The 13,157-nt window shown below is 56.3% G+C and overlaps 1 protein-coding gene across 8 annotated transcripts in view; it reads right to left on the bottom strand.

Moving 5' to 3' along the window:
* The window catches only part of MYO9B (myosin IXB), a 56,382-nt gene extending 43,448 nt beyond the window's left edge, over nt 1-12,934 (bottom strand). For 2 of the 8 annotated variants that reach the window (XM_044455922.1, XM_044455927.1), the window contains exons 1-3: nt 12,306-12,934; nt 10,240-10,346; nt 1,997-2,910 (exon numbers count right to left, since the gene is read on the bottom strand). In XM_044455922.1, the coding sequence (XP_044311857.1) occupies nt 1,997-2,854 (858 nt within the window). In that variant the 5' untranslated portion in view covers nt 2,855-2,910; nt 10,240-10,346; nt 12,306-12,934. Of the gene's footprint in view, nt 1-1,996; nt 2,911-4,747; nt 6,494-7,733; nt 7,745-10,239; nt 10,347-10,449; nt 10,648-12,305 lie in introns of those variants that run through there. The other 6 variants (XM_044455923.1, XM_044455924.1, XM_044455929.1 and 3 more) reach the window with 6 other exon arrangements.
* Nucleotides 12,935-13,157: the final 223 nt, after the last annotated feature.

Here is a 13,157-nt window from a genome sequence, read left to right as displayed (position 1 = left end):
CTAACCTTTCCTTGAACACCCTCCGCCACCTCCCTTGGAAGCCCTTTCCACATCCGAGCGGCCCTAACCGTCGGGAAGTGCTTCCTGGCATGCAGCCTGAAGCCTGGTGCCTTGAGCCCCCCTGGGAGGCGTCCCGCCGGACACTGCAGGGGGGAACAGGCCCCAGCCCTCCTCTGCATGGCGACCCCGCGGAGCCTCCTCTCCTCCGGGCTGAAAGGGCCCCGTTCCCTCCCTCCCTCCCAACCCGGCCACCGTCCTCGTGCCCCTGCGCTGGACCCCGTCTCGCCTGGCTGTCTCTGCTGCGACGTGGAGCTCGGGGCCGGGCACGGAGCTCCACTGCGGGCGCGCCAGAGCCGCGCAGAGCGGGATCAGCACCGCCCCACGCCGGGAAGCCGCACTTCTGGCTAGGCAGCCACGGGTGGCAGGTACCTTCCCGGCGCCCAGTGGGCTCCTTCACCAGTGCCACGCTTCCCCATCCCGTACCTGCGGCCCCTCCTCCCGAGTCGCCCCCCGCACAGCCGGCCGGCCCTTCTGCGCCTGGGGCACTGCTCCTCCGCTGCGCCTCGTGCCCCCACCTGGGTACTAGCCGTGCCCTCGGGCAGCGCGCCGGTTCTCCCGCTCCACGTCGCCACAAACGCAGGCACGTCACGCGGCGGCAAGGTCTGTTTTGCAAGGACTGCTGCCTCAGCTCCAGGCAAGCCGGCCCAGAGCAGCCGGGCTGCAGCCCCGCTCGGCCGGAGGGTGCAGAGGATGCCTCCGGCCAGAGCCAGCAGCCCAGGCCTAGGAAGACCGGGGTCTGCCTGAGGCGATGGCAGCCATGAGAGCGGTCCCCAGCCGGGTGCCCTCCAGACCAGCCGGGCCACAGCTGCTACGCTCTCTTTGGCGGCAAGGCCACAGGCGAGCAACAGCGAGAGCTCCTCCAACACGGAACGAGGCCTGCTGGCTCCTGCCCCCATGGCCCGTCTCGTGGTGCTGGGAGAGGGAGCTCCAACCAGGAGGCTTCAAGCCCCTCGTGGTCCCCTCACGTCATGCATGAACCTGCCTGGAGCTACAGGCTCCAGCCGAGGCTGCGCTGCAGGGCCCGCCCGCCAGGGAGGCCAGGAGCGCCGGGCGAGGAAGCACTGGGGCTGGGATGCCACGGCAGCAGTGGGCGCTGCTCACCCGGCCCGTGGCCAGCCTGCCGGGGGAGGGGCTCTTAGCTTGCCCACGACCAGGCAGCCAGAGCCAGCCTGGAACAATGGGTCGCTGGGAGCGCTCTCAGGCCCTCCGGCCATCTAGCCCAGCAGCAAGCGTCCCGGGCTTCAGGCGGGGCTCCTGGGAACTCCTGCACGCAAGGCTGCTGCCCTGCCCTGCATCCCCCCACTGGTCCACTGGGCCTGGTGTGGCCGACACCGACTGGCAGCAGTCCCCGGGGCTTCAGGCGGGGCTCTTTCCTGGCCCATCCCGGAGACGCTGCCCAGGGCTGAACTGGGAGACTTCTGCACACAGAGAAGGTGCGATGCCCCAGAGAAAGGGAAAGGCAGGGCCTGCGAGGAGAATTGTCTGCTGCAGATCACAGTGGGTCCTTCTGCAGCCTCTGCTGCCCCCTTCTTGCTTCAGTGAAACGAAGCAACGAGGTTGGCTTTTGCTTGGAACTCAGAAGGCAAAAGCAATCAACATCCAACCCCCTCTTTATCTTCAGCTGTGAGAGCGAGCATCGCCAAATATGACTAAATAAGGCAAGATGGTTGAAAGCCGAGACAGCCATTTAGACATGTAAAAAAAACCGTTCGGGAAGAAGGAAGAGAGAGAGAGAGAGAGAGAGCCTGTTTCGGTGAGGGCCGGAGAACAAAGCAGGGCAAGAAGAGAGGGGGAAGCCCTCATTTAATTGCTTCCTTCCACAGCACAGTCCAAAACCTCAGAACAGCAAGGAGTATAGAAACTCCCACAACGGCGTTCTGAACTGCCCCTGCCAAAGGACTTTCAAGGGGGAAAGCGCACACACTCGACCGGTTACCTCCAGGACTGGTCCAGCTCCCAGAATAGTCCTCTCCACTCCGCTGGCATAGCCCTTCTGGCTCAGAGCGGTGAGGCAGTGGATCAGGAAGTTCGTGCTCTGCGTCTTCCCCGACCCGCTCTCGCCCGAAATGACAATGCACTGGTTGCGGCGCTTCCTCAGCATGGCGTAGTAGGCCACGTCGGCGATGGCGAAGATGTGGGGCTCCAGCTTCCCGAGCTGGTGGTTCTCGTACATCTGGACGTACTTGGGGTTGTAGATGGGCAAGAACTTGAAGGGGTTTATGGCCACCAGGATGCTCCCCACGTAGGTGTAGATCTTGTGCTTCAGGAAGCGCTGCTTCAGGTTCTTCAGCAGCGTCGTCTCCGTCAGGTTGGGCAGGTTGCACAGGTCGCTGAAGCCCTCCGGCTGCCAGGGCAGGAAGCCCCTCTGGACGAGGAAGCGCGCCCCCTCCCGCTCCTCCTCCTCCTCCTCCTCCTCGGCCAGCTGCCTGTGGATGTACTTGATGGTTCCGTCGGCGTTCCTCTCTTGCAAGAGGAAGTAGTAGCCCTCCTGCTGCGGGTGGTCGTCTTGGGCCCGGCGGGGCCAAAGCAGGACCCGGTGGACGGGGGCATCGTTGCCGTCCAGCACCCACTCCTCGCCCCCCGACTCCTTCACCTCCACGAGCACGTAATGCTTGGAAGCGTCCAGGCTCAGCAATTCGACGGCATCCTTGAGTATTTCGGCCGCGGTGGCGTCCTTAGCAGCCGTGATGCTGCAGCAGGAGGCGCTTTCCGCCGACAGCCGAGGGTAAATACGAAGCTTGTAGGCCACGCTGCCCGGACAAGTGCCGCTGCCCCCCAGGCCTGTGGTACTCATCTTGGCACACACCCTGCCTCAGCATACCGCCCTGTCTCGCTCGGGGAGCTGGGTTTCTGGAAGCAAGGAAGAGAAGTGTCAAGGACGCGCCCCAAGATGTGGTGGCGGCAGGGGCACTAAGGGGTTTGCCCTGGGAGGGGAGCCGGGGCTCCTGCCAAGCAAGATTGCGATGAGGCAGGTGCGGAGGGGAAGAGGGCAAACGGGGCGTGCAGAAAATGGCCGGGGGGCGAGGGAGGTGGTGCGGTGCCCCGTGTGAGGCAGCACCGTTTTCAGGATGCAGCGCAGAACAGCTGGCTGGGCAGATACCCAACAGGGACTTGGCACCCGAGGTCTTCGCGGGGTGTCCCGGTCAGCCTGCCTGATGGAGATGAAGGGCTCCGGAGATGCAGCCCAGGCTGGGACTGGTCCGGTCCCGGGAACCAAGTCCCCTCCCAGAAGCCGTTCCTGCTAAACTGCCATCCTCACTCCATCCCAAGGAAGAGCAACATCTCTCCTTGCAGCGTGAACCCAGAGGCCAGAGCAAAACAGCTCAGAAGGCATTTCTCTGTTAATCACCAGCCACTGCCCCAAAAGTCTTAGTTTCTCCTTTCCAGGGCAAACGTCTTCCTATTTGGAGGGAGGAAGAACTCTGGTTAAGATGCCACCCATCTTCCACCCGCTTCTGCCTGCCTCTGTTCCACCTGCTTCTGAAGACATCAGAGCCGGCTGAGAGACAGTGACAGGAGGGCCCTCCGGACTCGGCGCCCCAGAGCTTCTGCCCCCCTTCCACTCATCAAGGCAGCCCAGGGCAGGCCGTGCGTGCCTCAGGTCAGGGCTGGAGGGAAGGCAGGTGTGGACGAGGCAACCCGCGGGGGCAAAGGAAGCCCGCAGGAGCCTTCCCAAGCTACAGCCAGCTGCCCTCCTGTGGTGGTCTCAGCTGCCGTTAAGGCAAGCTTGCCTGACCCAACTCATCTGCTCAGTAAGGAGTTGCCGGGCTCTCCAGAAAAGCCCCCCGTCTCGAGGAGCAGAATTTTCCTCGCAGGTCCACGACCGGCACATTGGTCAGCCTTGCGAACTTGTGGGACGGCCGCAAGCCGCACTCCAAAGCTCCCATCTGCCAGTTTATCAGCAGCGGGTGCTTGCCCTGCGGGATACACTTAGCCACAAAGGAAGCAGGCAGCTGATAGCCCAGGGCCTCGTCAGCAGCCGTGTGCTTCAAGAGCGGGTCTTGAAACACCAAGCAGCCTGGCACCTCTCCGCCAGGCCCAGCCAGGGGAGGCGGCGGCGGCAGGGGAGCTGCATGGCACGATCCTGGCCCCTATTTATTTTATATTGTTATCTTTTGTATTTTAATTTATGCTGTGAGCCGCCCCGAGGCTTCGGCGAATGGGGCGGCATAGAAATGTTTAAATAAATAAATTTGTTTTCCCAGCGCAGACAAAAACAGCAGAGAGCCCTGTCACAGCATGAGGAAGAAAGTAAATCTAGAAGATTGGGCCTAACTTTTAAAAGTCGAAGCAGCAAACAGGCCCTGAAGACAGGAGTTCGCTCACGCGGCAATGCTTTAGCAGGGTTTAATAAAAGCGCTGCCCAGCGGTTACCTTTATAACAAAACATGGAACTAATTCAACGTGGGAGCCATTTCCAAGCATCCTCGGGCCTCTTCCCCCAACACTTCTGAAGGCCCCCTCTGAGGAAGCCTGTTCTAAAAGCAGCCTGCAGAGCCACAGCTGGATGCAGCCCCGGCTCGCACCGTCCTCTGCAGGGGTGAGCGGGAGGAGGAAGCGATAAAAAGAAGGGTCGTCCTATAGGGATAATGTGGAAAAATAATACCCAAGACAGACAATTAAAGGTTTGCTCCGCATCCAGAAACTCTGAAGGCCCCGGATGGAAAGGAAGTGGAGAGCTACCCACCGGTTTTCGCAGACCTCTTCTCAGATTCCTCCTGCTTCAGAGGGCTGCTAGGGCTGCAGCGTGATCTCGGCAGCAACATTTGGCTCTCAGGTTGTTTTTAATGGCCCGGGAAAGCAGAATTTGCATCAGCTCTCCTCAGCTTTCTTTTCCCAGCATCTTGTCTGCAAAGCAGCATCCTGGCCAAAAACTTGCTTTACCTAATGCTCTCATACTATTGTAGAAGTTTTTCTGGATCGGTCCAAAGGTTCACCCAGTCCAGGGGTATCTGGGGATAGATTACCTATGGCTTTGTAGCTCCATCTGTTAGTGCAACTGCCTGCATTCTGTACTGCTTTTCCTCTAAGTGCCTCCAGAAAACATCCAGGCTCTCATTTCTTCTTACCTATTTTATCCTCACAACTTTGTGAATAGGTTTGAGATATCAAAGGTCTCAGGGTCACCTGGCCAAGTGGAAGACTGAATTTTCGTCTCCCTTGCCCTCGTCTGCCAGCCTAACCACACCTCCATGCTAGCTTCTGTAAGTCCCCGTTTTATCTGCACACAGTTATTGCATTTTTCCGAAACTCTGCCACTTTCCAAAACTTTTTTTGCCTAGACAAGGTAAAGGGATTCCTCTCCCGGCTGCAGAAAAATCATAGTCCCTCGTCCCCAGTTCTGGAAGACGGAACCCCATGTCCAGGGGATTCAGGGGGTCAGGGAAGGGGGTGACCTCCACCTCTGGACAAATGAGACAAAACAAGGAGAACTGCAGAGTCAGAACAGTTCAGGCTGTGGGCTGAGGCACCAAACAGGCATGCCCTGATGCGACGCAGAAGGGGGGTTCAAGACAGAAAAGGCTTTGTGCTTTCTGCCAGTGGGCTTTGGCAGAATGAACCGGCTGCAATGTGGTCACTAAACATAACTATTTACAGAGAAATGAAGAATCAAGCCAGTTGCTTCCAGGCATGCCTGAGCCTTATTCGAAGGGGGAAGACCAGTCCCTTTTCCAAGGCGGAGGGATCTCTGAGGAGCTCCTTCCTTCCTTCCTTCCTGGCATACTCCCCCGGCTCGCCCACGGGGCAGCGATTTCTGGGTTCCAAGGGAATCTGTGGGATCCCTGCCAAACCCCCCTCGTGGGCCACACATGCATGTCTGAGTCAAGATCAAAGCGACTGTTCCTTCCAACTCGCAACAAGCAAGGATGGTTTGCCAAGGGAGAGCTGCTCCATTAAGGGGAGACTGCGGGGAGCAGCGGCCATTTCGGCTGCGGGAGGAGAGGCAGAGCGGCTGCACGCCGGAGGGCAGGGCCGCTGTGGCGGCAGAAGGGTCCTGCTGCGGCTGAGCTCACGGCATCCCTGCCTTGGAGGGGTGGGAGGCGCAGTCCATCGGAGGGAAAAGCCGTCCCAGAGGGATCCGGGCCATGCCTCTCCCGTTGCCCAGGTTGCCTGCGGCCAAGACCCCTGGAGAATCAGCGATGGCACAGGGAAGTGCAGAGCGCGGGACTGGTAGGGGCACTAGGCTCCCCACTCCCAGGCTCTCCCGCTGAAGCCACGGTTTCGGTGCCACTAGCGGCGGGCGTACAGCCACGGGCTCCCTGACCCACCTCTGCCTGCAGCCCTTGGGCCAAGCAGACCGCCTGCCCTTGCAGCAGAGACGCAGCAGCAGCGCATAACCGGCACAGGCACGCACAAGAGCCATTTGCTGACTCCTCCGACGGAGAGCTGTCTGAGCCGATTTCAAGAAATCCACAAGCGCGGCCTCAAATGTCTTTCTGCCCAGCCTGCTCCCAGGAAAGCGCAGAGAGGACCCCAGAGCTTGCACATCCCACGGCAGACCGCCTCTCCACCCCCCCCCCACGACCTCCATCTAAAGCAGCGGCTTAGTCTACATAAACCCATAATTTTAAGCTGCATGTTTAACTAGTGAATCACGCCAAAGCTAAAAAGGGAAAGCTACCATTTCAACAAAATTGTGCAGGGAATGGCGGGGAGTGAGGAATAACATTTCAGCGCTCTTTGTGCTCGCCCATGATGCAGCAGCTTTAAGTAACTTACGCAACGTAACACTCACAAACCTGCAATACCGGCCACCGCATCTCCCGGCGGAGATGGGAGACTTTGGAGCACAGCAAGAGCAGAGCTGCCAAACCGAAGTGAAAAGCTGCAGATGAGCAGGGGTGGGAGAAGCAGACCGCTCGAAACCTCACTGAACAATCCGCCATCAGGTCCCGAATCGCAGCTTGGTCCACGGCTGCCCGGCGCACCAGCACCTCTCCGGGGCCACAGCCACGAGGGACCAGGCTGGTGACATCTGGCAAGGCAGTCTGCATCTCTGCCCGAGCCATGATCCGCCTTAGTGTTTGCCTCTGCTGCGGAGCACACAGCCCAAAACCTGGGCCAAGCAAGGCTGCGCATCTCTTAGCCGCTCGTGGGGGAAGCAGGGGATCCCCAGTTCCCAGCAGCCTGCCGGTAAGGAAAGCAGCTGTAACCAAGCGTCTGTTCAAGTATCACCCAGCAATGTCCTCGCAGGCAAGCCGAGTCTCTTGGCTGCAGCGCCCAAGCAACATGCAACACCCATGGATCAGCGGAAGAAACCAATCTTTGCCATCCAGACACAGGCGCTGAGAAATTTGCCTGTTCTGGGTGGCAGGGCACCGCCTACCGAGGCAGGTGCGTCACCTGGAAGTGCTCCTGGACTTGCACCCGGGAGCCAGCGTGGCGCAGCGGTTAGAGTGCGGGGCCGAGACCCGGGAGATCTCGCCTCTGCTCTCCACTCATCCATGAAGCGCCCGTGGGGATTTCGAGCCAGTCGCAGACTCTCACCCTAACCTACCTCGCAGGGGTGTTGGTGACGATAAAAAGCAGAGGAGCAGCTCCTCGCGACGTGGGCTCTCCACAACTCTTGCTGCTCGAGGGAGGCCCAAGTGACCCTGCAAGCTGCAGCCAGTGTGGCCACGAGGACTGTTCCGGGCCTCGGTGATCCAGGAGGGGACACCCGAAGGCTGGACCTGAGGGGGGCTCAGAAGCTGCAGCCGGCACAGGACGCGGCACCTGGACTGCCCGGCGGTGCTTCCTGCCACACCACGGAGGGAAGCTGCCTGCCACTGAGGCATGTGGAGGGCGCTACGGCTGCTCTCAATGGCTGGCACCACCGCCCAGGTGACCGGAATGAGACACTGCAGTTTTATCACTCTTTTATTGTTTTACTGCTCGGTTTCATTACAGGTTATCATGAATTTATCTTGTGAATGGCTCCTGGTTTTGTTTTATTTTAACACAGACTACAATCCAGGAATTCTCTAAAATAAATGCTCGAAATGCAAATTGTTGTTGGTTTTTTTTGTTTTTGTGAGTAGCAGCCCGATGGTCTATTTCAAGAGCCAAAATGCTTGACAGCTATCAGAATACTGTTTACTTCGTATTTCAGGCATTTACAATTATCTTTCCCTTTGTCTTGCAAAGACTGATTTATGGTACTTTATTTCCTCATGATTGTTTTTATTGGGCTATTTGTAAGCTGACTGCAGTCTAAATATGTAAATTGGAAAATTGGTGTCTAAATATGTAAATACTGTTTGGAAAGCAGTGTTGTTTATGCACTGACAAGTATTTAGCGTGTTTATTGACTATATATACCTCCAACTCTAATACCACTAGAAGTCTGACAGCTTAATGCTATTTCACCTTTTTCAAAAATAGACATAATTCATTCTGGGCAGAATTTATGGATTTGCAAGGCAGAATTTAGCAAATGCAAACAGACACAGTTCCAAGCATGGCTTAGCCTTCCCCAAGCTGGCCCTAACTCCCATCATCTCCCAGCCAACTGACTGGGGTATGCAGGGTGTTGTAGTCCAGCACATCTGGACGACACCAGTGTCAAGAAGAATGCCACAGGCCTGTATCTAAAATATTTAAGGCACTCTCTGCCTTTGCCTGGGATCTGTACTATGCTACTAGCCTACGTTAAATCCTTATCTCCTCACTCCCTTCCATTACCAAAAGGCACTTAAGCAGTTCTAGTAAACAGAGATTTGCATACTGAGGAGAGAACAGGAAGTCAAGATGAATGGAAGGCAAGCACAAAAAACACTGAAGGGCTGCGGATCCTTGTGCCAGCGCTAGCTCATTGATGCCAAGGCTGTGATGGCGTGCAGACAGAGTGGCCCGGCAAGGCACCCCAAACGCACCGTCACAGATGCACCAATCCTGACTGTGCACAGGTGTGTCTGTGTGTCCCGTTCTGCAAACCAAGGGAGCAATTTAGTTTGCAAACACATCATCTTGGTCTGCCTTTGTCAGAACTGAACTAAAGCAGCAGCAGCAGCAGCAGGAGGGCCTGCAAGTCAACAACAAATCACATGTCCTCTACCCCGTTCTCTTTATCGTGGTTGATCAGTGCAATTGCACATCGCAACCTCAAATGCAAAAACCCATGAGAGCAATGGACAAGGAGCCACATTACAGGCAAAAGAGAGGGCAACCAGGGTTCAAAACGTGCCACGCCTGTGATCCAGCACGAAAGACAGCGATCTGCCGTGCACCGAGCACCCACGGGTCGCTGGCCACAAGCGGGCACGGGCCCCCTTGCGTGTCTTCCCGCACCAACGAGCATGGCCCTGCCCATGGCCTTCAGTGTGATATCCGAACCCGGCCCCTCTGGGTGCTTCGAGGTTAAACTTAGGGTTAGCCTGTGGTTTGTTAAATAACTCACAAATGGGCATCACAAGCAAGCCAATTCCTGATATCAACCCACCTGCACGGAGGGAGGGAGGGAGGGAGGAGGGGGCCAAGAGATCACCAGGGCCTCCTGAGCTGAACGGGTCCCTGCCTGGAGAGGACTCACAGGCACCGACTGCTCCCCAGGAAGGACATGCAAACAGTCCAGCCGGGAAGTGGGGCAAAAACAACAGGCAGGGGCAGGGGCGCCGGGAAGGCCCCACTCCACGCACAAGCCAAGGGCGGGCGCATGCACAGCCCTGCTTCTTCAGCCAGCTTCGCCCATGAACCACTGCTTATCAGAAAACCCAGCCACCAGGTATGGGCCTCTGTTTTTCACACACACACACACACACACACTTCAGCCGGCAGCATTTAACCCCTCCAGCTCCGGCACCTGAATTGTTCCTTCCTCTCGCCGAGCCCTTCAGGCTGTGTGGCACGACTGGAATGGGAGGTGGGAGCCGTGCCACCCTGGCCATGCAGGGAGAGCATCACGCAAAGGCTTGTCTGGGGCCTCGGACAACCCCTGGAAAAGGGGAAAAAGGAAAGGCCTCTTTGTTTAGTCAGCCAGTCATCCTCCAGACTGTGCAAAGCACACGGCTGCACTTGGCGCACAGAGGAAGTGAGCAAGAACATCTGCAGCCAGGCAGTCCCGGGGCGGTGCTGAGGCTCACGCCAGAGAAGTGCCCTCTGAGGCTCCCTAGTTCTTCAGCCACCCCTCCAAGTGCGGCGGGGGGGGGGGGCTTGTACACGCTGACAGAAAGAGCTGTCCATGCCAATGGGAATCCCTACCTTTGCCCTGCAGAAGGACAAGTTCCACGAAAGTCGAAGGCCAGAACAAGAAAAGGCTGGATAAAGGCAGAAAGATCCTCAAGCGTGAGGCAGAAGATGAAGGCGCCCTGAAACAAAAGGCCACATGAAGCTGAACTGCCAATTCTGGCCGGAACTGCCTTGCTCTGGTCCTCCCACCCTGCAGAGGCGCCGGTCCCACAGCCAACCCACCTGCTCAGGGGCGCATTCGCATTTACTTGCTCTGCCTGCCACCACCTCCTCAAGCAACTGTGTGCCTAGATCATCCATTCCAGCACTTCATTCCGGGGCGACCCTGCGTGGTCCATTGCAGATACAGGGCAGCTTCCAGGCTGCAGAGGTGGTGGCCCTCTCACTTTTCTTGTAGCCACGCTGAGCTTTCTGTTCGTGCTGATGAAAACATGCTGGGTGGGCCACCAGAATCACATCTGTATGCAGCCAAATGTTTGTGATTTTTTTCCTAATCCCAGCTACATTTCTTTGGAATGAACCCATAGTTGCCTCCTCCCTCACTAGGATATGTTTAAAAAATGAAAATCTAAAAGGGTTGGCTAGCTCTTTTAGATATCCTCAGTCGCCAGTTCTTCCCCCTTCTTTCTCCCTACGAAAGCAGGGGTGGGGGGAGCATGAACTGTTTTAATCATCAGCTGCTAAGATGAAAAAAGTCAGCGAATGCCCAAACCACATGGGTGTGAGCGTTCCTAGGCCTCATGGAATGCAGGATTGCCTCATGCCGTCATCTTGAGACTCGCAACTCTGCCAGCATGTTTTAGCCACAGGCCCCAAACCTCTGGTCGGAGTGCCAGCAAGCAAATTTCAAACACACAGGAAAGGGAAGAAGCAAAGCAAAGGCCAACCAGCTCTAAAATAAGGCTGCTAACGGGGAGGCGGGACTTTCCACATCTGTCAGAAAACCAGACACCCCTCCCACCCCTCCATTACCATCCTAAGAGTCTCCAGACGTGTCTGCAGCAGGGAAGCCTCATTAGTAATGTGTCTGCTAGGCAAACTGACGTAAGATGGTGCAGCCTCTATGAGGCCGGTTCTTCCCAAACAGCGGCAGGATCCTTAGCCCAAGGCGGCTGGGCGGGAGAGTCCAACCACAGTACTTAATTGGAGGGGAGAGAGCAGAGAGCCACCCAGGGGTGGGGTAGGTTTCTGGGGCCCAGGGGCATGTTAAAAGATGACTGGGACTAGTTCCCTCTGTCATTAACCATCACCAAGAGCTAAGGTCCCTCCATCAAATATTGCTTTATTTAACGCCTGCTGGTATACTCTCTTGGATCTTGCAGAGGGCTTGGATATGAGAGGTGTCATTACAAAATTTCACTTTTCGGGTCTATCGCACTTACTGAAGTTAGGACTCAGCGAAGCAAAAGCTTTAATCAAGCAGCACCCGCATGATATGGAACAACAGAACCATCTGGCTATTGCGAATCAAAACTGCACACGGTGTGGTCATTTTCCACTTAGGTTCTCTGATATATTGGTATCTCTTCTTATGGTTCCAAAATACAAAGTGAGCTTTATAACATATGCAAGTCTCAATATACTGCCACCAGCTGTTCTTGAGGGTCAATTTAGAAGAATCCTTTTGGGTCATCACTTATGTCCAGGCAGGGATGGCAATATTGGAACCAATAGTTCATGTACTATTATTTTTTCAGTTGCTAAAAAGATCTAAGGACTGAGGTGGTAACTCTCCCCCAACCCCCCCTGCTGTTACCTATTCCAGGGCAACCTGCTTCTGTTTATGCGTTCTTCCATTTAGCAGCTCAAAACAAACAGTTCAGGAGGAAAACTGCAAGATTTCCAGCTGATACCATTTAAAGAAGATCATGTTGTTTTAGAATTCTCACTCGTATAGGTTTTGAGAGTCTATGTGCAAGAGAGTCTATGTATTATCCAGTAACTTTGGTACCGGCATGTAATTTTAGCTCAGCACATTTCACTTGTTCTTATTTCCATGCATTTACATTTTATATGCTAAGGTCTATGGCTGATGCAAATAAAGATTAACTTATCTTAGAGACTGTTTCAGTACTCACACATAGCTGGTGCATTCACAGGACACCCTAAGCCATCCTACAAACAAGCCATGGAAGGATGGTTGTTTGCTGAGGAGCCCGCCGGGGAGGGTTAGCTGAACGACTGGCTATGAAGTGTTCTTCCACTCCCTTCTTCTCCAGGCTGCCTCAAAAACACACAGCTGGGGCTGGCTGTACTTTTCCCAGTCCCCGAAAGCTACACAATCTCATTTGTTGGTGTTGTCATGGTCTTTCACAAGCATGCTCTTACAGCTGTTCAGTGTGTGTCTTCTTGCCTGATCAATTTCCGCCCGGGTCCTCTATCAAAGGAAGCAGGAAGTGGAAGAGGTAATAGCTGAATTAAGTGGCCAGGTGAGGCTGGAAACAGGCTAAATTGCACACGGCCGTCACAGACTGTCAACAGAGACTAACTGTCAAAGCAAAGCCGCGAAAACGCTGCACCAAGAGCATGTGGCAGCTGCCTGCTCTCAATCTCCCTGGGAGTCCTCAAACCGGCCTCGGGACCTTATGCAAATTCAATGACTAGGAAGTCAAGGGACAGGAAATTTGTGCAACTGCTCCCAAAAGGGGCTGCAAAAAGCGGGGGCCAACTTAGCACCTCCCGCCTGGAGCGGGCCGGCTGTGGGGAGGCGTGTCGAGCAGGGGCACGCAGCACGGCCCGTTCACACAGTTCCCAAACCCTCGACCCACGCCCGGCGGAAGCCCCGGCCGCGACGTGCGCCTCCTTCCACGGAGGCTCCGCAGCCGCCGCCCCCCGCGCCCCACGCCCCGTCGCGGCAGCGCAGCCCGGGGGCGCCGCAGCCTCCGGCCGGGGCTTCCGCCGGGCGTGGGTCGAGGGTTTGGGAACTGTGT

Source organism: Varanus komodoensis, unplaced genomic scaffold (genome assembly GCF_004798865.1).
Source record: "Varanus komodoensis strain SLA01 unplaced genomic scaffold, ASM479886v1 scaffold80, whole genome shotgun sequence".
Lineage (NCBI taxonomy): Eukaryota > Metazoa > Chordata > Lepidosauria > Squamata > Varanidae > Varanus > Varanus komodoensis.
Note: the sequence above shows the minus strand (reverse complement) of the source record. Positions and strands in the feature narration are given on the sequence as shown.